This window comes from Haliotis rubra, unplaced genomic scaffold (genome assembly GCF_003918875.1).
Source record: "Haliotis rubra isolate DU_JTF1 unplaced genomic scaffold, ASM391887v1 Scf436, whole genome shotgun sequence".
NCBI classification, from domain to species: domain Eukaryota; kingdom Metazoa; phylum Mollusca; class Gastropoda; order Lepetellida; family Haliotidae; genus Haliotis; species Haliotis rubra.
Window position 1 is genome coordinate 399,086 of NW_025767120.1, and position 24,756 is coordinate 423,841.

The 24,756-nt window shown below is 37.3% G+C and overlaps 1 protein-coding gene across 1 annotated transcript in view; it reads left to right on the forward strand.

The window, feature by feature from the left end:
* Window positions 1–288: 288 nt before the first annotated feature.
* Window positions 289–24,756, forward strand: part of LOC124289198 — a 101,587-nt gene continuing 77,119 nt past the window's right edge. The window contains exons 1-4 of the mRNA XM_046725804.1: window positions 289–507; window positions 15,378–15,628; window positions 19,903–19,974; window positions 22,977–23,102. Of these exons, the coding sequence (XP_046581760.1) occupies window positions 15,512–15,628; window positions 19,903–19,974; window positions 22,977–23,102 (315 nt within the window). The 5' untranslated portion in view covers window positions 289–507; window positions 15,378–15,511. The remainder of the gene's footprint in view (window positions 508–15,377; window positions 15,629–19,902; window positions 19,975–22,976; window positions 23,103–24,756) is intronic.

Below are 24,756 nucleotides of genomic sequence, written 5' to 3' on the forward strand. Positions count from 1 at the left end.
TATTTACTACTTTATGAATTCTGAAGTACTAGTTTGGAATGTTTACTAGTTTGAGGAAGTCTGTATAAGTATATTGATCTAATGAAACATTTGATAGAGTATTCATGAATTGCTACTTATTTGATGTTGTATTTATAATCTCAGACTTGCAGACACAGACCTTTTCTGCCTAAATGTGTAACCTTGTCCACAGAGCTCTAGTTCAGCAGACTCATTCAGTGCATAGCTGGCTATATCCAGCAGCCTGTCCCACAGTGGGACGATCAGATTGAGGCAAACTACAGTTGGACAACTACATCGCCTAGGCAGGTACTTTCCTGGCAGGTCTCTATCAATCAATTGTTCCCTGGATTGGGCAGGTGCCCAAGGCTGTAATCAGCTCATCATTAATTAATTAGCCTTTGTAAGGGATGTGATGGTTTGCTGTCGCAAGCTTTGATCGTGATGGTGGATTTACTGCTGTTTAGCTGTTCAGCTGTCTGAATGCTTGGATATTACTGTTTCAAGGTATGTTACTTTTGTTTTGTAGTTGGTTATAGTTGTAGTTGATGTCAGTGTGATATTGATGACAACTACAGGTTGAATATAGTGGAATTTCAGTGTACTAACTTTTGTGCCTAGTGTTTGTTGTTTATTCAGTGTTTCATGAACATTAAGCTTTGTTGAATGTTTGATATTTCAAGTTCAGATTTGATTGGACATTTTGAAAGTAGGCTTGGGACATAGGCTTCAGTTGATAGTGTATGGTACCTGAAAAGCACAAAATTTGTACAACCAGATCTTTTGTAGTTTAAATGTAGCTAAGAATTTTTAAGAGTTATTGTTAAAAAGGATTTAATGTACACGAGGAAAGGTAATCTGTAATTCAAATTTGAATTTGATCACTCTCAACTGATGTAAAATGTTTTCCTTATTGAAAGTAGGTCGCAACACAGGTGATAAGATGTAATAAATCTTTGTGCCATGAGCTATGATAACGACACTTCAAAAAATCATTGACAAATGGGTGTAGTTTAATTATGTGGTAAAACTGTTACAATGGCAAAGTGTGTTGTTTTCATTTATTGTGACCCAATTTGATATATTATAATACAAAACATCCTGTGTTGATCTTGTCAATCTACTGCACTGACCTGAGTTAAATAACCCTATGTGACCTTGACTTAAGTTTCTCTTTGTGTAGTCTATCAGTTAACAATATCAAGGGTTATTATATACATGCACTACACACAGGCTGTTTCATGTCGTGTGTTGTGTGGGCTCTCACTTGTAGGTTATATTGTGTACAAGATCAGTGTGAAATACTTATGTCTATGGTTTATATGGTGTACAATGACAGCACAAATGCAGGTTCCTCACCTTTGTGGATTACACTGTTTATGAAATAAGTGTAAACTGCTGGTTAACGCATGTCATTTGGTTACTCATGTGAATGAACCCCCCTTAAGTAATTAAGGTTAAGATAAGGTTATTGGTCAGTGACTATTAATGTCATGATGTCCGTCCTTAGGTTCAATGTTTGTAATACAGAGAAAACCACCCTATATGTATATATTTGGTGGAAGGGCTTGCAAATTATCATATATGATTGTTTCACTTAAGCACTAAGCTGTTTATAGTGTCCAGGTATTTGCAATGGAACTTAGGTTGTGTTGTATTTTCAATATTGTGACCATCAGGCCTCTCCTGCCTGTAATAACAATGATAACATATGTCCTTTACAGTAACCCTCAACTCAATGGGTCACTTCAGCCATGCAGTCACGTTGTGTTCCAGCTGCATGCTAGTTGTGTTTGTTAACTGGTTATGCCTAATCATCTTTTTGATGAAAACATAGATATATATTTGATATTTTCAGGATATATGTTGTAGTCTCCCTTATAGCTGTGGTTGTGTAAGTTTCATAAAAGTGCCTCCATATTGGCAAAGGCATAATAAGTCTTGCAGGATAACTCATAAGTGGAACATTTTACTCATGTGACTGAAGTCATCCAATGTGTTTTGTTTACATATACTTTCTGTGAACACTGTAGAAAAATATGACAAACTCATAAATAATTTCAGTTTGTCTGTTGCAGCCATTGACATCACCTGTTGTTTTCATACCAGTGTGTGGCATCAGCATTAGGTACTAGCTTAACATCAGTGCTTCTTGCTGTGCAGGTTGATCAGAAGTGTACAGAAACAAATGATTTCTTTTCTACTGTAATAAGCACTCAAGTATCACTTGGCAGTTCAGTGAGATGAATCCAGTATAATGACACCTGACATGTTAAACATAGTTCTTTAAGTTGTGTAGATGGCTATGTATGTGCTACTTGTAATTCCTGTAGGTATTGTTTTCATGAGGAATGTGTTGGTGGTGTCAATACATTACATTGAATATTGGATACATAATTGTGACATCAATAAATATGATAGCCTTTTAGGATGAATGAGATGAATGAGGAAATTGTTGTGCATTGATTATTTGATAATTATAGTGGCTAGTACATTTTTGTAACTAGTTTGAAGACCTGGCAGAGTTAAATTCATTTCAAAGTCCAAATGTTCAGATTAAATCAATGAATGATGCTTCAAGTCAGTATAGGAGAATAGGAGTCTTTTGAGCAGACTGATAAACATTACAGTGTACTGTTATTGTTGAAGTAACAATATGATATGCTATGTAGCATCATTGTATGAAGCCACTCAATGTCATACATCCATTTGCAGGGGTTGTATTATTGCAATTGATGAAGAAAATGAAAATAAGATCAGATTATGTTATAATATTATTCAAAAACTTGTGCCCAACATGCTATATAATTTTGAATTTGTTGTGTTAAAATCATCTGGTTTGAAAGAATATACCTTGGTGAGCTTGACCATAAGGCCGCACCTATATATAATTATATTGGGGAATTCATGAATGTAAATTTGCTTGTGTTTATAATATTATTCAAAATTTCTTGTGTTTATTTAGTGTGAGGTATATCTTAATTTGATATACCATGAGTGCCATGAACAGAGTTACTGCTATGTAAAGATGCAGTTAACTTGTCTATATACACAAACTTATGCTGTTGTTCTCTGTAGACTGTTTACATTCATTACATTATGATTATGTCCAGCCATTATCATGGTCTGTTCAGTTAAGACAACCTTGGCCCTTGTTATGAGAGTGGTCAGGTACGGACTTGGATAAATGTGAGCACCAGGGCAGGCATATGTTACTCATGTATTTACTTGATCTATATGACTGTGTTAGGTGAACATAGGTTGATGTCATGAGATGGACCACAGAAGTAAGTATTTAGTTTGGTAATTATAAACAATTGTATTGGTAATTTTTTAATGTTTAAGTTTAGTTTTTTTTCAGGTGAGAAATGTTGTCTGGGCTTTTTATGATAAGAGTAATATTGATAGGTTGTTGTACAATGGTGCTTCCAGAATTACCATGACAATGTCATAGAAGACAAACTGATGGGAAGCCTTTTCAAATAATAATCACAGATGTACCAGTACATTATGTGAAAATGTTGACTATGATAGACCTGGCTCTCAGCTTGTTAGTTCCTTTTATAAATCTAATGTAACAGCAACAGTGCCATATTGAGCATTGCCAAATAGAATCATACATACTTTGTCATCTCAGAAAACTGGATTTTGAAGGTTCCATGGATTAGAACTAGTTCCTGAAAACATACATGAAGGCAGTGACACTGACAACCAGGTACTTGAAACACAATTTATGGAAACAGACATTGTGAATAAGATATTGTCTGGTAAATGAAATACACAGGATTGAGAGATAGCCGTAATACTGTAAGTCTGTAATTAAGCTCTTGTCTGTGCCATGGGTATCATGGGATTACAGCATTCCTTCTTGTGACAGCAAAATTTCAACTATGAAATTTCTAAAGGTTCTGTACAGATTATGAGATTTCAGTGTAACTGTTAGTGACATTAGCACTACACATAACTCCAGGACTTTGGACTTGTCTTATACCTGTACAAACACAGTGCATTTAGCTTTTGCTGTTCTTGTACTTCATCATGGATGAATAACAGACACTAGAGTCCTCAAGGGATGAAACAAGGTGCAATTATTCAGTTGAAACTAAGGTGAAAATAGTCTATAGGAGAGCAGTTGCCAGGAGATTGTGTTAGGTAGATATAATGCTACTGCAAGCCAGTTGTAGGTCCTAGGTAGGATATGCTTTGTCTGGAATGTGTGTACAGTGTTACAATCCACAAATGTTGAATGGTGTTACGCAAACCGTAAATCCATAAATACTGTCACTGAGTACTACAAACAGAGTTTCCTATGTCAGATGTTGAAATATGTATAACCAGTGATCCATCACCTTGAATATAAGGCATGTTAAAAAGTTACATATTTCTTTTTGACCTTTAATTCATCATTATCATTAGTCAAACTGCCATGGAATACATGAGCCTTAATGCTAGACCCCATGTATGATTGCTATAAAGGACGTCTTTTGGTTTGGTCATGTATTACAGTTCATTATCTACTTCAAGGTGCAACAGTTGTATATTTGTCATATTTCCTAGTCTTCATTGTGAAAAGGAAAATATAGAATATGTAAAGACAATACTTTCATTCCATTATTTAGTGTTCCTATTTGGCAATGTGTTCATCACAATGTTTCTCAAGAGCATGCATACAGTTTTTCTTTTAAAAACCTTTACTATGTCCAGTTTGTTCTGTGTTTCATAATAAAGACTGGGGAAATTGACTTGTTGTTGAAAGGAGTGAGAAGTTATCCTCAGTATGTAAAACAAATCCCTGTTCAGAATGTCACATGTTGGTGTAACGTGTCTCCAGTGGATTTTACCATTGACCAGGTGTGAGAGAATTCTGTTCCGGTGAGATATTGACCCTGCCCCTGACGGAGACTGACCACCCCTACCAACTACTAACACACAGTTCATGCTCAGCTAAATACCAAACATTGAGGCTAAATTTATGTGGTGTGTGTGTACCAGTAATTTCTTCATTTTATCATGCTGGTCAACCACAAAACAATTTCCAACTGATAGCAAACATTGGGACTCTAATGTCAAAATATTTGGATTGAACATGACCATGTTTGAAATTTCTTCCAAAATAATGTTTTTAGTAGTAGTTTGATTTGTAAAATGGATGCTAGCATTAAGGTAACAGCTTGTAAATATGTCTGGAATGTATTTTGATCATTAGAGAAAATCTTGGGTTGTTGGCCAGGGTGTTAACTTGGTTATTCTTCTCCAAAGATACAAAGATCTCTGTACCATCCAGATCAAAAATGTCTAAAACACATTTTTGTATAATGGACTGATATTCAGCACATGTCAGTATATATATATATTTCCCATATGGGAATTTAACAGTTCTGAATTCATGTTGATATATATCCATTGTACATATATATATATATCAGAATAACTAATGAGATGGCTTGGTCAAGGTGACTTTTCCTTTACAGAACCAGTATAGAGGAAGAGCCTTTAATGCCTCATTTTACATTATTAGGATGGATGCAGTGTTATGATATGACATAAAATACCACTGAATGACGGAAATAAATCCCTATTTTAAAGAAGATATCAGGTAGTTTGACAGGCAAGGGTACTTATCCAAAATATCTATCCCTTTGCATGTATGGAATATTAAAAATGTATCATATATATGCAAAACTAATCTGATTGAAAATGCATATCGGGGACAAATCGATATTGTATCATTTCATTGCTGAAATATATGAAAATGCAGTACAAATTAATTATGATAACATCAGAGGAAAATAAGAATTGAAAGTATGTGTTGCTAGATAACCATGAAATTGACTTCCCAAACATTTGGTAACCATGTCTGACATGTCTCTCACAGGTCTTCCTGAAATGGCATCCTTGTCAGACATGTTCCTGTATAATACTGAACATTTGTTCTTGTTCTTGTGGTCTCCAGATACAGGAAAACATTGTCCTATTGACACCCGTAATGTTATAACATAGGTTGAACCTGTTCAAGTGTGCATGTTGACTTGAGTTGAAGCAGTGGAGATTTGTGCCATTACTATGCTTGATTTTGTGATTGAACAATATTGACAAATGTTTGGCTGTGGCCTTTACCTGGGCAATATTTCAGTTATGATTGCTCAGTACCGCTCTACAATGCAGTGTTTGCTCTCACTCTTGCCACAGGTGGAATGACATCAGATGTATTCTCACAAGTATTATAGTGCTTCAGCCCATTTCTGAGTTCATGAAAGGCAGGTTATGAATCAACCTGTGAGATACAGTCTATTCTGAACAAGGTAAACAAAGCACTGACAGCATTAACACATCCCGATGGCTTAACCTATGAAGAAATGTGACAAATTGAAGTACCATGTCAAAGCAAATATTTTGTCAACAGTTATTCTTTTCAAAAAGATTTTTCATTGTTGAAGTGCATGGTGTCCTGGTGACAAGAAGGAAAGACTGTTCTTTTGTGTTCTGAAAACAAATCATGTTGATTTTTTCATAGAAAGGACATTATTCATAGAATTTCAACTGTTTGTCATTTTTTTTATAATTTGAATTACAATATCCTTATGCAGTCATCACATCATGAGTTGTGGTAAAGGTAGCATTTTTTGCTAATCTGTAAAGGATATTTATGCATCTAGAATGTCAGCTATTTGGCCAATATTACTGATACAAAAGGACTGGGATTAAGTTGACAAATGCAAACATGGTTCTCATCAGTATTGTCTTGATGGCACTGTGTAGCATTTATTAAGCAAACAGGAAAATATTTATTTCTCCAGGTTGTTTAGACCAAATAACCTGGACATTGATATCATAATGAGGCAATAATGTCTTGACATATATTAAGAAAACAGGGAAACATGATTCATCATTGAAGTTTGAGCAAGGATTGTAACATCTTGTAAACATTCTCAACTCACACAGGCATTGTATACATGTTGTTTAAATATCTTACGCTTTAGCCTGCTATATTGTCGCAACATGCAGTGGCGTAGTCAGTATGCTGCGTGACTATTGTTGTGACACACAGTATAACTGTTAATTTCATTTTCAGTGTATCAAATGTAAAAGTATTGATAGTTTACTTTCACTATATCAGGTACAGATGATATGTAAGCATTGATACAAATTTGATGCAGAAGAACTGGTATCACATACGTTGCTCTTATTGAAATCGACAGAATATAATATCAGCTAAAGAATGGAACTCTCTGTAGTAGTTGACAACCATGTGTTGTCTGCATAAAGAACATTAGTAATGCTGAAAGTATGACAACTGAGGTCTGACAATTTGCCATGAAATTATAACCAGGTTACATTTGGCACCATTCAGTCACCTCCAGGAGACATTACTGAGTTGAACATCAATCACTCTGTTCATCAAAGAATCATACATGTATGTGACACATGTTACAAGGTATTATTATGTGTATTATATGGACAAATATGAGGAAGTTTAGACTGCTGAGGTCATGTGTAGATCTGTTAAACCTGCTAACAAAGACTGCCACAGACTGTCGTTTTCCAGCTGAGGTTACTGGTTGTGTCATCCCCTTGTTTAAGCTGACAAAATACCCACCTTTGTTTGCCACAAATGACCTTAAGCCCCTTGTCAGCTCATTTAGGGTCAAGGTCAACTCAGAGAGCACACACTGTCATACATTCACTGAAGCATCATATGAAGGTGATGTTGAAGGTGTATAATTTTTTATTTCCTTCCACTCTACAAGAGAACCAGTACACAAATTTTAAGGTGTTAAACGGAGGAAAAAATATGATTGTTGGTGTACTTGATTCATACCCGATTCATGTATGACAGTCTGCATTGTATAAAGCCTCACTTTTCATAGAACACTATTGTTGATGACAGTGTCATATGACATTTTCTCAAATAGTGATAGCTTCAGTTTGGATATTAGATAAACTGATGGCTTTATCTTCATGAACATATATACATTATGTGATTTTGTAGCTGTTCCAAGCAAAGTATTAGTGCCCTCACATGTCAAATGCATACCTGGAAACATTGCTTTATATACTGGAAGCAATTTCTGCTCTGATACCTTATAAAATGCTTGTACCAGTAACTGTTTACAAAATTGTCAGTGGAAATGTTCATAGATAGGACAGATGCTCTGATTTTTTACCAGCTTCTGGAGTCATTGCTGTAATGGTGCAGTTTGTGATTGTATGTCCTTTAAATTCTTTCCAATTTATTTGGACTGTTCGTTGATCTTCTTGTTACATATATGAATACCATAAGGTAGTAAAAGTTTTAATCAATTTTCTCATTATTCATATGTTGTTTACCTAAGCAAATCTGAATCTTATCAGTACACTTACACATATTGCTAAGGGTTATCCTGAGCACCTGTGAGGTTTTGCAGTCATGACAATATTCTGAAGTGTGGTCATAATCTGAAGTGTTGTGGGTATTGTTTAATGGAAAATGCTCTTTGACTTCATAACTGTTGCAATATCAGTTTATTCACTATTAAAACTATACTTTATCAAATGAACTGTATAAGATTTGAACCAACTATTGCTGACGTAAAGACCATGATAAGTGGGCCTATATACCTGACTACGCTGTGCATGGGTTGATATGGTAGATAACAGCTCTGTACATACATACACTGTAGCACAGTCATTCGGGACATAACTGTGTGCTTGTAGAAGTGTTATCAGTGAAGAAAGAGACCGGAGATACCATAAACAATTGTACATAATTCAACATTTATCTCATCTCAGATTTTGTTGATCATTGAAACTATGGGAAGAATTTTATCTGAAGATTTTGAGATCAGTGTTGGTCCAATGGAAATACCTGGTATGTATAGTATTTCTTTGTCATTAGTTAAGGCAACAATCGAATTTGCCTTATTATGCCACAGATAATGATGATTCTGAGAATATAGATAGATGTCAACAGAACACTGTCAAGTTAATAATTGTGAAGGTTACTGACATGTTAGAGCATGGGTTAGCTTGAGTTAGGTGAGTGAGTTAATGCTGTTTAATGGGGTAGTCAGCAATACTCCAGCTACATCACATTAGCCAGTAAGTCTTGGCTGTATAAGTGAGTTCGGTAAAGACTCCTTCTGTTAACATTAGCTCAATTATGTGACGCCTTTGGTTATTGTCGAAGAAAAGGCCCTGATTATGGAAAAACTACATTGGTTCTACATATGACTACTGGTTTGATCACCGCCTCCATGGTGTAGTGGTTAGAGCGTCCGCCCAGAGAGCGGAAGGTGGCGGGTTCGATCCCCGACCGCGTCATACCAAAAGACGTTAAAATATGGTACTTGTTGGTCCCTGCCTGTTCGCTCGGCATTAATGGGTACAACAAGGACTGGTCGGCTCGGAGTCAGTATAATGTGTCTGAGTGGGGTATTCATGCTTCACTGCGGCATGGTATCTCAGTGAGCTAGCACTATAAAACCAGCTTCAGTCTGGGCTAGTACAAGCAGCCGCACATACCCATACACATGCATGTACGTCGTCATATGAGTGAAATATTCTCAAGCACGAAGTTAAACCTAATTTCACCTCACCTCACTGGTTTGATCCCGATTCTGAAGCACTGTGTCATATATGATGTAAGTTAGGTTAAAGTACCAATAGTTCATGTGGTATTGATTGGGTAGTTGTTGCATAAGATGTGTGATGGTAGCTGTGAAGTGCAAATGAGATAGGTGTACATGTAATTTACAGTGGAAAACCATGTGCCACTCTCATAAGTGAATATGAATGATAGAAATTGGAAACATATTCTTTAAGTCATATTCTACAATAATGTCTGTTGTGGATGTGGAACAGCTATTGTTTCCACATTTGAAATAAAGGATGGTCTGACCTGCCCCAACACTGCTACATGTAGCATGCATCTCTTAAATAACTTAGCGAGCCCATTACCTTTGATATGTGACATTAATCAGGCTTGTGTGAGCCCATGCTGAAAGCTACATGTGACCTGCCATCACTGACCAGCTACAAAAGTTAATTCACTTTTCCTGGGCTGTACGACTCTCTTTAACAAGAACGTAGACTGGTCTGAATAGTGTTAGCCTTCTGACCGTAAGTAATGTTAATGTTTTTGTTAGTCCAGTCATCCATTGCTACATGTTTCAAGTAGACCATTGGTTTCTTTGAGGTTGGTTAACTGTGTCTTTCTGATGTAGAATCTAATTTGATTAGTTGTAAATTAAGACATATTTGATTGTTTATATGGTTTTTTTTTAACTTTGTTAAAAGCATCTTTAATTATTTAGTTTCCTTTCATGATTATTTAAAATTCCTTTAACTCATGGATTAATTATGTGGACTTTTGTATAGTGAAACAGTTTTACTTACCAGTATAAATGCTAACTTTATATAAGAGGACACTTTTATAACAATTCAGGGTTTATTCAGTTAGTATGTTGCAATTATAACATATACTAGCCACATAAAGAAACTGTGCATTGTCAAAATATTATCCCAGTTGATAAGTACGATAACAATGTCAAAAGTACATATAAACTTTAATGGAGGGATCATGAGACCATAACAAGTTGGGAGAATTTCAATTGAAAAGTCAATCACAATGACGTCACTAGCACCATGTCACAAGCTCAATAACGGGTATGTCCACCATCGGCATTGAGAACAGCAGTGCATCGACGACGCATAGAGCCTATCAAACGTGCAAGGAAGGCTTGTGGGATGTCACGCCAGAGTCTCTCAAGTTCTGTTGCAAGGTCAAGGACGTTATCTGGCGGATGAGGAAGACGGTGTAGACGTTGATCCATCTCGTCCCAAACATGCTCTATCGGGGAGAGATCCGGTGAATTTGCAGGCCAAGGCAGTAAGTCAACGCTGTGGTGTTGCAAGAAATCCATAGCAACCCTTGCTGTATGAGGGCGACCATTGTCCTGTTGGAATGTTAACCCAGGGCCATGACGTTGCAGAAAAAGAATTGCCACAGGTCGAAGAATCTGATCCCTGTAGCCCACACCAGTTAAGTTGCCCTGAACAATCACCAAAGGAGTTCTTTGGCGTGCTGTTATTCCACCCCAAATCATCACGGAACCACCATCAAAGCGATTCCTCTCCAAGACACAGGCCTGTGCATAACGTTCTCCCACACGTCTATAGACATGTTGACGTCCATCACTATGGGAAATGTTAAACCTGGACTCATCTGTAAAAACAACATTTCTCCACCAAAACAAGGGTCTGCGGACATAATATTGGCACCACATTCGGTGAGCTTGTCGATGCCGTTGTGTCAGGATAGGCCGTATGGCGGGACGTCGTCTGATCCCGTGATGACGTAAACGTTGTCAAACTGTGTTGGAGTGGATACGGCGAAGTCCTGGGATGGTTCGGGCAGTCATCACTGCAGTCTGAAACCTGTGGCAAAGATGGGTCACCCTTATCCATCTGTCCTGTCTTGGCGTTGTTACACGTGGACGTCCAGAACGTGGCTGATCGATGGCGTCATTTGTGTTCTGGTAGCGTCTCACCAGTGCAGAAATGGTGTTCGGTGGCAGTGGAAATGTGCAGCCACTTGTCGTTGAGACATTCCCCACGGACCATCCCAATGGCCTCATGACGTTGTGCAGACAAGAGCCTTGGCATGCTATGCGTTTCAATAGCCGTTTAATTTTTTGAACGATCACAAGGGCAGGGGTTGAGCTTTCCAAAGTGACAGTATTGTGTAGCATTCATTTGCTCTGTTTCTCTTTCCCGGAATGCACGTGCAACAACGTATTACACGTCTCAAGGATGACCCCACTGACGTCACAGAACGTGGCACGTGCATGCATGTTGGATACATGTCACTAATCTCTGAGTTTAAATCCTTATGTGTCTACACAGGTTTGATAAATTTAGATTTTAAATTTTTGTATGCACAGTTTCTTTATGTGCCTAGTATACAAGAATTATGAAGTTACGAAATAAAACCATGTAAGGTATTTTTTATCGACCTTTTGATATTCAGCTCATGCCAATATGTTTCTCTTGAACACTGTAATATTAGAAGCATGATTAGAACGTTGGCAACGTTAGAATAATATTTTTGTAATCTGAGTCATCTATGCTCAACCAGTTATGACAATATGGGTTAGAAAAACATTAATTTTGTACCTAGCCAAGCATTTGCGGACTATTTCCTCACAGATGAATTAGCTATGATAAGCTGCAGACCAATGACAGTGATCTGGACATCAGTTACAACAACATGGGTTTCATCATCTTATGATACATTCATAACTGTGCTCTATGTTATTATATGATGTGGTTCTTATGCACATATTCAATTATTTTGTCAGTTTCTTGACAGGAATTTATATCTTGGAATCCTTAAAACATGTTTAATACTGAATATGAAAGTGCTTTATTTGCACATCGGGAGCACAGATGTCCCATTCTCTCTGAATTAATGTTCATACACTTGAACTAGACCTTAAAACCTGGTATTTACACTCTCATTTAGTGAGGATTTCCCTGTGTAATAGGTAGGAATCTGGCATTGGTCTGCTGTGCTGAAAACATTGACACTGGTACATGGTCTACATATATCATGAACATTTAAAGCAAGTAAGCCAGTACAAGAAAGATGTAGGAAAACAACACAAGCTGAACTGTTTTCCCTTTCCCATAATGAACCCAGATAAACAGATTACGTGTTTTGACATGGTCTTACAATGTTGACATGTTTACAATCAGCAGTTGGCAAAGGTACTGAAGCAATATGGTGGAGGGAGGCCTCTTTTGGTAGTCCTTAAACAGTTTGTTTACTGTTCCAGGTTTACCATATGCTTGAAATGATCGATTTTGGGGGTGTTAATATGGACACCTTAATTGTATTTTGCATATCTGATATTTCATATGATCCGTAAGTCAATGCTTTCTTCTTGATACTATAACTAAATGTCACTAAAATACTACAAACATTTCCCAGTTTGCATCTGAAGTACAGGGAAATTGAGCCTTGGAATGGGTTACAAAACTGATAATGGTAGCATCCTCTTCGCCTTTGAGATGATGTATTAATCAAACAGTTGCTGTTCGTCATGTGTGCTGACCACTCCTGTGTCCAGGTGGGCCTGTGACATAAGCCATCTTACCAACAGTCCCCACCTCCATCAGCAATCTCAGACCTGTGATGTAGGTGTAATGTAGGAGGTATGTTGTATGTTCAAACAGGCTGTTCCTTTTGTGTACCTCCAGATCACTGATCACACACATCAGTGTCAGAAAACTGCCCAGCCATAGTTTATGTACAGCGGGGCAGTCAGATATACATCACTCACTCTGTAGTTTGAACAGCTGAATATTTGCTAATGGCCTCTGGCTATGTGATGTGATTCAGTTGGGAATATTGTCAGAAAACATGGAATAGGTAACATTTTGAATTTTCATTTTGGATGATTTAGTTTTTGCTGGAATGTTGTTTTATAACTTGATCGAATAATATTATTTTAAATTTACGATTGGAAAGAATACTGTTATAAGCATAATTACATTCATGGATGTCAAACCCAAGGGGAGGTCTTTGTAGATGCATGTGGGATTATCTGTATATTTAGGGTGGGATTATCTGTATATTTAGGGTGCTTATATGTTGATTATTCTGATCCAAGACAAAAGTTTCTATTTTACACTGTACAGTACACAAGTACTATCTGCTGTCAGATTGTAATACATTATCAATTTACACATCATGAATCTTAAGCACCTAATACATTAACACCTTACAACAGTATACTTGACATAGTATTAACAGGTTTGTTCATAGTGCACCACAAACTCTATATTATTATCCTGTCAAGTTAAATATAAAGATATTGGGAACGTTCATACTTAAGGTTGGTTATGGTATTGGAAGCTGCTGAATATATTTGGTATCACTGCTTAAATATAGTGACATATTTGTCTTGTGGGGCACTGCCTATGATTTGTTTTTCTTGAATAATAGTCATGAGGAAACAAGCTAAGATATTGATGTCTTTTTTTTTCACAGTGAATAATTTCTGTTCACTAGAAAATGAAATAGTATATTCATTCACCTTCCTGGCAAGCTAACAAGTTACTAAATTACTATCTTGCAAAAATTTTGTCATTCATTGTGAAGGTACAGTATTTATACAATTGTGAATTTGAACCATTTTTTTAAAAGTGAATTGGTGGATGAGTGAGTAATATATTTATTATATAATTACATGTTATAGGCAACTATTACTGGAATACTTTGCTCATTTCTTCCAAGGATAAGAGTGTTTGTTAATCTGGTAGGTAGTGTGTTTACATTTTACTCCTAGGACATATTCATACAGTGGGTACAGTTCTCAAAGCTCATTGTTGTAAACACTACATAATCATTTCATTTTTTGGTTAATTTTAGTAAATAAATTATTTTTGATATGTCTCTGTCTGAAACGTAAAACAGATTATGTCCTTAGAGATTTTTCTGTGTTACATCTTCTTTTGAAACGTTGTACTCAAGAATAAAAAGAAGATGTAACCCAGAAAAATCTCTATGTTCATCAAATAGCATCTTCTAAAATGCCAATCAAGCAGATTATGTCCCTTCATCCAGTCTAGCTGGTAGTAGAGGAGACAGTGTGACCTTTGAGAGTATGCTGTATGGCATCTGACAGAGAGCAGAATACACTGACTGTTACTATGGACTTGCTCACCTGTGATCAACAACACTTCCACATCACTGTTAGTTCAACTTATTGCAGCCAATTAGTCATCCACATAAACATTTACCTTCATGAGGGGAACCTGTCAACTACCTGCATAGGATGAAGTCTTGTTTAATTGAACTGGTATATGCTATGTGTTGAGACATGTAGCATGGCTTGTTCTGTCATGGTCACAGTTTATGTCTGAGTCAGAAGGGATATCTAACAGAAGAACCGTTTGCATTGATGAATAACGGTAGTCAAAAAGTACATCTTTGGGGCATAGTTCCAAAACTACATTGAATAGTCTCCAGAATTAAGCATGAAAGTCAAAGAGTCCTTGACTTAACCCAAATGTTTCAAGTCATAGATTTGCTGGTTTCACATACAACAGGAACGAATGTCAACAACTGTGAGTGTACAAGTTTTGTATAACATTTCCTGGACAGATGTCACCTAAAGTATCATTGTATTGGTATTTCCCTGTGCAACATTGCCTTCAACATCATAGAGTTGGACATCTGCCAAATTTTGTATGTATATGTTTACATGATTACAATGAGTCATTTTGTTTTGGGGAATATTTTTCCTGAATTTCCTGGGGCATTGTACATTAAATAACAATTGTTCATAAGTTTGGACTTTCAGTTTGTTTATTGTTGGTTTTATTCATTTCAGGTGTAAACATGTAGTAAAAACTGGATACCTATGTTACTGTGTGTGCTGAAGATGTCAGAATGTGAAGATACCAGTCGGAAGCGACACGTGGCAGTGACTGTGACAACATTGACAGCAGTGACAGTAACAGCATAATGGGAGAATACTCCAACTACTCCACATACTCCCACTCTGAGGATAACCCCTTCACCCCAGATAGTCAGACGGGTACAGTCTACATCAGAATAGCTATACCGGAACTTAAAATTCAGGTAGGTATATCGTCAGCCATTGCAGTTCCTGGAGATTTATGGAATCATAGCAGCTTGAGAACTAATTTCAAAACATGTCTCTAGATGCTTTTGGTTTAGGTATTTTCTGTGTTTGCGACCATATAAACCTGGAAAATTTGATGTAAGATTTTTGGACAAAACCAAATGTTTTCTCAATGACTTCTATATTAATGCTGTATGTACAAGTGTGCAGTCTGGCCTTAAAGCAGCAACAAAACTGACTGGCTTAGTCAGTTCTTACAGGAGTTAGTGAGTTTGGTTTTACGCCGCTTTTAGCAATATTCCAGCAATATCACGGCAGGGGGCACCAGAAATGGGCTTCACACATTGTACCCATGTGGGGAATTGAACCCGGGTCTTCACCGTGACGAGAGAATGCTTTAACCACTAGACTACCCCACCGCCCCAGTTCTTACAGGAAGTGAAACAGTTCTGTGCCAAATATCAATTGCTTGAAAACATCTCTGGTAACATTCATCATTAGGAAAGACATCACTATATATTGAAAAAAGAAACATAGTGGTAATTACTGGATGGATATACATTTAAGGAAAAAATCATTATCTTATCACTGGTGCCAGGTGTCTCAATGTGTCATGAAGAAAGCTGCTGCTTAAACAACTGATTCTGATTTGGTGTAGTAGAACCTGTAGACAAATTTGTAGGTAAATCTTTGTGTATTGTATATGTATGTACCTTCTCAGTAGGAAAGGGGCGAGAGCGTAGCCTAGTGGCCAAAGCATTCGCTTGTCACGCCGAAGACCAGGGTTTGATTCCCAACATGGGTACAATGTGTGAAGATCATTTCTGGTGTCCCCTGCTGTGATATTGCTGGAATATTGCTAAAAGCAGCATGAAACTATATGGACAGTATTTTTTCCTATCTGACATATTTATTTGACACATATATACAAAGATGTGTTAGACTGCATGAAGAGTTAACTGATATACTGGTATATTTCATCCATGTTTTAGAAAATATATTTCTGCATTAATATAAAATAGTTTCTATGATCATATACATATCATGACTTAATTCATGTCATAAAAAAAGAGGTCTTTGGGAAAATGCATACAAGACTAAAGCTAGGTTTCCATGTGTATGTATTGTCTGCGTATTGCGTGATGTGTAGTGCATAGTGTCCAATTCCATGTGTACGTGTATAAAGGCCATGTGATGCGTGGAATCAAGACTTTCTTTTTCCTTTGCAACTTGTGTGTGCAATGAAAAAGATGTGACATTGGGAAAACCCCTTGGGAATCCCTACTTTCGGCCTCCGTATAGCTGCGTGATGCATATTCTGACACTTTTTGAGCGTATGCAAAATCACGGACTACACATGTGAGAACGGCTATTACTATTTAGTATAAAGTGTTGTTTACGCACTACGTGCACATGGAAACCCTGCTTAACGCTGCCAATAACTACTGTGAAAAATTAACAAAACCTTAAACTTCAAAACCAGTAAAATTACATATTTCGGATTTTTTATTGGTCAGTTGTTTGCCTTCGTCTGCTGACAACATCTGATCATAGCAGAGTCTGCTACATTCATGGAATATGGTTTTGACACACATGACATGATGTGATTTGGATTGTTTAAAATTGCTTGAACTTACACCCCTGCATTGTTTATAGAATCAAACACTGAAGTCACTGTCAATGTTTGGTAAATCATCTATGGGAGGGCTAACACAAATGACTGTGTTTTCATTTTCCCCAAAGTCAGAAGTATAAGCACATGTGATATAAGCTGATGACATAAGTGCACATGGAAAAGAATCAAATATTCTCCATTGTTGGAAAGAAAGCATGGAATATAGGCCAGAGATTGGTAGAGGTCACATCAATAAGAGGTTTTAAAGTTCTGATATATGTTAGGCTGGATTATGAAGAAAAGGGTTGGAATATGGCCAGAAAGTTCAAACTCTGACCTGTGTACCATACCAACTGTTAAAGCTGAAGAAAGGAAATTACTTCTTTAGGTAGAAGAAAGCTCTTTTGAGAACTCAACATGAAAGGAAATTATACTTGTCTATTGTATCATTATGTAAAGACTTTGAAATATTTGCCAATTTCAGTATAAGAGAGTTTGAAGACAAAAAGTGAAAATAGGATATAATTTAGTTATAGTTTTCTCTCTTTTATTATATGGGTTATAAACCCATGAAGGTACTGTGTATTTTGCTAAACAGGGGAGATATATTAGTAATGTTGAACCCTAGTACATTCATGATATGTGAATTCAGAACCATAATGGTTTTGAGGTTGTTTTATAGCATTTGCTTTATGTTTGGGAACTGCAAAACTGCACAGTGAGGCAATAAGAGAGCACTTCTAGAAGTTTCTACTGCATGTAGGTAACCTTGTGATGGAACATGACAGTGACACACAGATTGAACTGGGGTTTAAATGTACCAAATGTGTCTAGACTCTACCTGTTCAAGCACCTAAACTTCTGCAAGGTGGTAGAGGACAGTGAGGCAAGAACAAGAGTACTTTATCACACACACTGATGACACCAGACTTCAGATTGGTTTGTCCAAATAGCACATCGGATGTGAAAGCTTCTGTTTCTTCTGCACATGTGCACATATAACTCCCAAGTCACCATCAGCTAAAAGCTGAAAACAATATTGAAACAATATTAAATGTCAAATCATAAAAGGCAGAAATGCCAGGAGACAGTTATTGAGGGAAGAAAGTCATATTAGAGTAAAAATGAAGGTGGAAAAAGGCTCATCCATACACAAAATAGCCCTTGACAGAAAGAATTGATGGTATGCTGTATTGTTTATATTACACAGGAGGGTTTGTGACGTGTTCTGCTGCTAACAGTGTACACGTTCCAGTGCCATACTCATGATACCAGTATTACATCACTTTCCCTGCAGACACTCAGATTGGTGTGGCAGTGGTGGCTAAGTTATAACTCCTAATTTGTTGTTTGTCCTCTCTTGCCTCTGTTCCTCCACAAAACAGTAACCTTCATATCCACACCATCACCATTCATAACCAATACATTTCAGCTTCACTACCATTTTTTTGATGTTAACCTGTACAATCATGCCAATATGTATCCGTCATGAAATATGAACATAAATGCATAGAAAGTAATGAATTACTGAAATGTCAAACCTTTAAGGTTTCACAAAATCATAATGATGTCCCATGGACTTTTATAGTAACATTATATGTTGTTTTAAAATAACTAAGGTCTCAACAGCTATTACCTATGTGCACAGTCTGGCCTTAAAACAGCAATAAAAACAAACAGTTGACAGCTTAACCAGTTGCTATAAGATCAACCGTAGTTCTGCACCAATGTCAAGTATGAGAAAATATCTCTGGTCACATTCAGATTAAGTCATGTTAAGGACAGCACTGGATGTTTAAGAACATGGAAAGTTTGACTTCTTGGGTGGATGTACATTTAAAAACCTTACATATCTTACACAAAATCATCTAGTCTACACTGAAGGCTCTCTACGAGTACTGCTAGTTACACATCTGATTTTGATTTGGTGTAGTAGAACATTGACGTTTTTCAAATGGTCTGTGGAATAGTTGTAATAAGACTGATTGTAATGTAAACGTACATTTACTCAGTATGGAAAATCATTTAATAATAATAATTTTGAGTCCATTTATATGGCACCAACTCCATACACTATGTGTATGCTCATAGCACTACAAATATACTGCAATATTTGAGTCCACTTGCACTGAATAAATGCGATCTCTGGCATCATATTCAGTTGAGTATTTTGTAATGAATGGACTAATTTATGTTAATGTTACATGACATAAATATATATACTGGACTTTGACTGCTGAATTTTGATGGTTTGTTGGAACAATGAAACATCAGCAGATTTGGATGTTGCTGTTTTTGTGGTCTATGACTGCTTTCATGGTGCTTGGCGGTGCTTAATGTCATTGTTAAAAGTTATTACAGAATTTTTCTTACAACGCCAGACTTTGTTTACTTCAGTTGAAATACCAGAGCCTCTGTAGAGAGCAGTTTTGTAAATAAATATACTTTACATGAATATTACCAATGTACATACAGATGAAATTAACATCAATGTAAGATCAATGGTTACATAAGATGAAAATTCCAGAACTGAAACTATTCCTAGAAATAGAGATAGTTTTTTATCATGTCTCTCTGATTAGAATAATTAAAATATCATACTCTGCTTCATTTAGAAAAAAAACATGATGAAAACCCATGTTTTCTGTGTTACAGAAATGCCTGCAGTTCCAGCTGGATGATTCTGTGTATCAAGCCAAACAGAGGATACTAGCAGCCTTTTCCAAGGTGGGCATTCACACAATTATTAGATAGTTTGGTGTCCGCCCGGGAAAGCCACATTTGAAAAATACCAATTGCCTCTAAAGCCACATTTAAAGTACAAACCTCGGTGCCGAGAATCGCCGCGAAAGTCACATTGAGTGAGGAAATCAATACCGTTTTTTCAAATAAGCGTCACCCATTGATCACAATGGATTAAAATTGTTTTAGTGACTTAACAAAAATTTATTTGTATTCTTTTTTTATGTCTTGATGTAAACTACTTTATTGTATCGAATCAGTAGAGAAGTTTGGACAAGAATTTTGCTTGCCCCTCCCATAAGTTATAATGCTTAAAAGAAATAATTGACTGTATAATCATAAGTAATTCGTAAAAGGGGTTTGAGTATACCTACGTGAGACAGCTAGTTTGCGTGATCTGGACTTTTCTCCTCGAACAATTCAGCTGTATTGCTAGATTTTACATAATGAATATTACACATTATTTACGGTAACATGGATTAGATAATAGCCCATTGCCGGGAGAGCCACACCATTTTCAACTCTGTATTTCTTAAATGTGGCTTTCCCGGGCTGTAACCGATAGTTCAGCATGGAGAGCAGAAGGTTGATGGTTTGACCTCCTGGGTAATTCATACCAAATGACTTTATAGATGGTACTTGTTGTTAACCTTCCTGGCTCTGAGCATTATGAGGACAAAATACGAAGTGGCTGGCTCAGACAGACAGAGAGAGAGAGAGTGGTGAGGGAGAAGGCCAGGCATATATGTGGCTACGGGATGAGAAACACAGTTTTCCTCATCTTCTGGGAGAATATTTGTTCAATATAGATATATCAAAAAGTGAAATTATTTGGCATCTCTCCACAGTATCCTTTTCTGAAATAATCACATGATCATCTAAACAACTACACCACTTTTCCTCTGAGTTTTTTAATCAAATACTATGGATTTAGATAGTTAATTGACCGAAGACCTATATTTCAAGGAAGGTGGATGGACATATGTATAGATAGCACCGTGCTATAGATGGAGCCCATGCTTGTGGTTTCCCCAGATAGTGAGTGACATCAATGTTTCAACTGACGTCTGCGTAATTGATAAGATAAACTTTAGGAAGTGGACCTGAAAAGTGATATCATACATCTATATTAACATCCTCAGTCAATGATGATAAACTCAAGTAGGTCAGGTGTTGACGTTATTGTGAAGGTCAGTTTATGATACATAAGAAGTGAATGATGTTTAATGCTATAGTCTGCAATATATATGTAAGTGATCAAATCCTGGCCAGACAAAATGTTAATATCAAGAAGAGAATGATGACATCAGCTAGTCTTATTGTATCTATTCCTCGATTGGCATGTTAGTCACCTTTTCTTGGAGACCTATTATGCCCAGATCTCCTTCAAGCACTAAAGACAATCAGCACAGAAACAGCTGTTATTTACAGCATGAGGCATATTTTCAATATGTATTCTCAGATTTACGGAGGGTCAGATCAATGAAGTTATCACTGTGGGTCTCAGATCATTTTAACTGATGGGTGATAACTGTGAGACTATAAGAAATGAAGTAGGGACAGTTACAGTTTATGGTGAGACACATGTAGTGGGGACTGCGTGACTGAGACAACTGTAGTGTTGGCAGAGGCTTAGACAACTGTAGTGTTGGCCGAGGCTGGAATATCTGTAGTGGGGACTGCTTGACTGAGACAACTGTAGTGGTGGCAGAGGCTTAGACAACTGTAGTGGTGGCAGAGGCTGGAACATCTGTAGTGGGAACTGCTTGACTGAGACAACTGTAGTGGTGGCAGAGGCTTAGACAACTGTAGTGGGGACTGCTTGACTGAGACAACTGTAGTGGTGGCAGAGGCTAAGACAACTGTAGTGTTGGCAGAGGCTTAGACAACTGTAGTGGTGGCTGAGGCGGAAACATCTGTAGTGGGGACTGCTTGACTGAGACATCTGTAGTGGTGGCAGAGGCTTAGACAACTGTAGTGGTGGCTGAGGCTGGAATATCTGTAGTGGGGACTGCTTGACTGAGACATCTGTAGTGGTGGCAGAGGCTTAGACAACTGTAGTGGTGGCTGAGGCTGGAATATCTGTAGTGGGGACTGCTTGACTGAGACAACTGTAGTGGTGGCAGAGGCTGGAATATCTGTAGTGGGGACTGCTTGACTGAGACAACTGTAGTGGTGGCAGAGGCTTAGACAACTGTAGTGGTGGCAGAGGCTTAGACAACTGTAGTGGTAGCAGAGGCTTAGACAATTGTAGTGTTGGCTGAGGCTGGATTATCTGTAGTGGGGACTGCTTGACTGAGACAACTGTAGTGGTGGCAGAGGCTTAGACAACTGTAGTGGTGGCAGAGGCTGGAATATCTGTAGTGATAGCAGAGGCTGGAACATCTGTAGTGGGGACTGCTTGACTGAGACAACTGTAGTGGTGGCAGAGGCTTAGACAACTGTAGTGGTGGCTGAGACTAGAATATCCGTAGTGGGGACTGCTTGACTGAGACAACTGTAGTGTTGGCAGAGGCTTAGACAACTGTAGTGGTGGCAGAGGCTGGAATATCTGTAGTGGGGCAGAGGCTTGAGCAACTGTAGTTGGGGCTGTTAGACAGAGTCAACTGTAGGAGGATTAAGGTTGAGGCAACTGATAGTGTGGATAGTGTATGGTGAAAAGAGTTGAGGTAACTGTAGTGGGTCCTGAGACAATTGTAGTAAGGGCTAAGGCTCAGACAACTGTTTGATTGGAAAAAATGAGTGATTGCATACTGTGCTTAAAAAACTGTAGTTGGAATAGTATGAAGAACGAGACAACTGTAGTAGAGGCTGTGAGGTTCATGGCATTTCAACTAAGAACTGTTGTATCAAAAACATACCATATTTAGAAAAGCTGTGACATCTATTGAAAGGTTTGTGAGGTGGAAAACAGCTACATGCAGAGATGTGAGAGGCTTGTGAGCTGGTGATATACCTTCTGATTTATCATGGTGACTGCATTATAGGATCTGCGAGACTCCATCAACTATGGGCTGTACCTGCCCCCCACCAATGGCCGTGCAGGGAAGTTCCTGGATGAGGAGAGACTACTGCAGGAGTACCCACTGCAGGGACCCATTGGATTCCTTGAGGTATGCCATGTTTTGTCATTGCAAAAAATTTAATACACTCTTATTTTGGATAACTTTGATGGTCTTTTGATAGCTTGAATGGTCTTATTATGTTATATTCTGTATAAAATACATGTGTTTCCATTTTTCCAAAGGAGTCTGAATTGTATGCATAATGTTTATGATGATATGCATGATAGGTCTAAATATGAGGGGCAGTAGGGTAGCCTAGTGGTTAAGGCGTTCACTCATCACACCGAATACCCAGGTTCAATTCCCCACATGGGTACAATGTGTGAAGCCCATTTCTGGTGTCCCTGTCGTGATATTGCTGCAATATTGCTAAAAGCGGGGTAAAACTAAACTCACTCACTCACTCACTCACTCTAAATATGATTGCTTGATAAGTCTGAATATGACTGCATATTATGCACGAGAAATTGACAACTTAGCACTGTGTATAAAGTCTACAGAAGACATTGTTATTAACTTAAATAAAACATTTTAAATATTGAAATTATAAGACATTAGTGTCCGAAAAGTTAAGGACTGCTGAGAAGGGTATGTGTGTTTGTTTATGATCCCTGGTATATTGCTCATGAACTGTGATCTTTTGGATGTAGAAAAGAAAGAGAAGTAGAAGAAGAAAGATAGTTTGTTCAGATGTCATGTGACTGTAAATACCGGTACCTGAGTGTCACTTCAAATGTAATGAGCATGATTAGTTTTCTATCTTTTTTACCACAAACAACTTTTGCAGCTTTGACAGAATAAGAGTGAGTTGATGTTTGCTAATGTTTTTCATTCTAATGGCTGAAATATATATCAAATGTTAGAACAAATCCGTGTTATTCACAGGTTCTATTTGACCCACTCAGCAATAACTGTCAACTCTCTTTATCCTGCAAAACCTTGGCGGTGTACATTGTTCATGAGATTTTGTCAAGAAACAATCACATTCTTGTCACTATATTGTGTTGGTGCAGTTTTAGAGAGTCTCTCCAGTTGCCTGTCGAGAATGAATTGTAAAATTTCGCTTACACGTTAGACAAATGGAAATTTTAGATATATTAATCAGTTGCAGATTTTTAAAAGAAAAACCATGAAAGAAGAGGCAGAAATCAAGAATCAATATTGCCCCCTGTTGTTGTTGTTGATAAAGGCTTTGACAAATTAAGTTAACTTCCTAACCTATTTGCAGTTTTTTTTAGTTCAACAGTCTTAGCACGGATCAATGGAGCAAACGTTCAACACATTTGTTGACTTCTGTCATTGGGTTTAAACTCATAGTACTCAAACTCTTTTAGGATGGAATAATATTTTTGAAATATGAGAAAAAAGGACAATCTATTGAGATACTGCAATCTAGCAGGCCAATATAATTATTTTGTGCAAACAAAATCTTTGGTAATGCTCTGTTTATAGTCCTGGGTCCTGTTCCTCAAAGCAATCGTAGCGCTATGACCGTCGTAAGTCTATGTTAAAGTATGGGAGTTACGATCATCTCAGTGCTACGATCGCTTTGTGGAACGGGACACAGGTCTTCAAGAAAACATAAGCTAATGAAAAATGTTTACCCTTTTTTCTCAAAGTATATCATCATGTTGATCTTGGTTTATTATTTTTCTAGACAATTTGTTATAATATCATCAGAATTGTTAAATCATTCTATTGT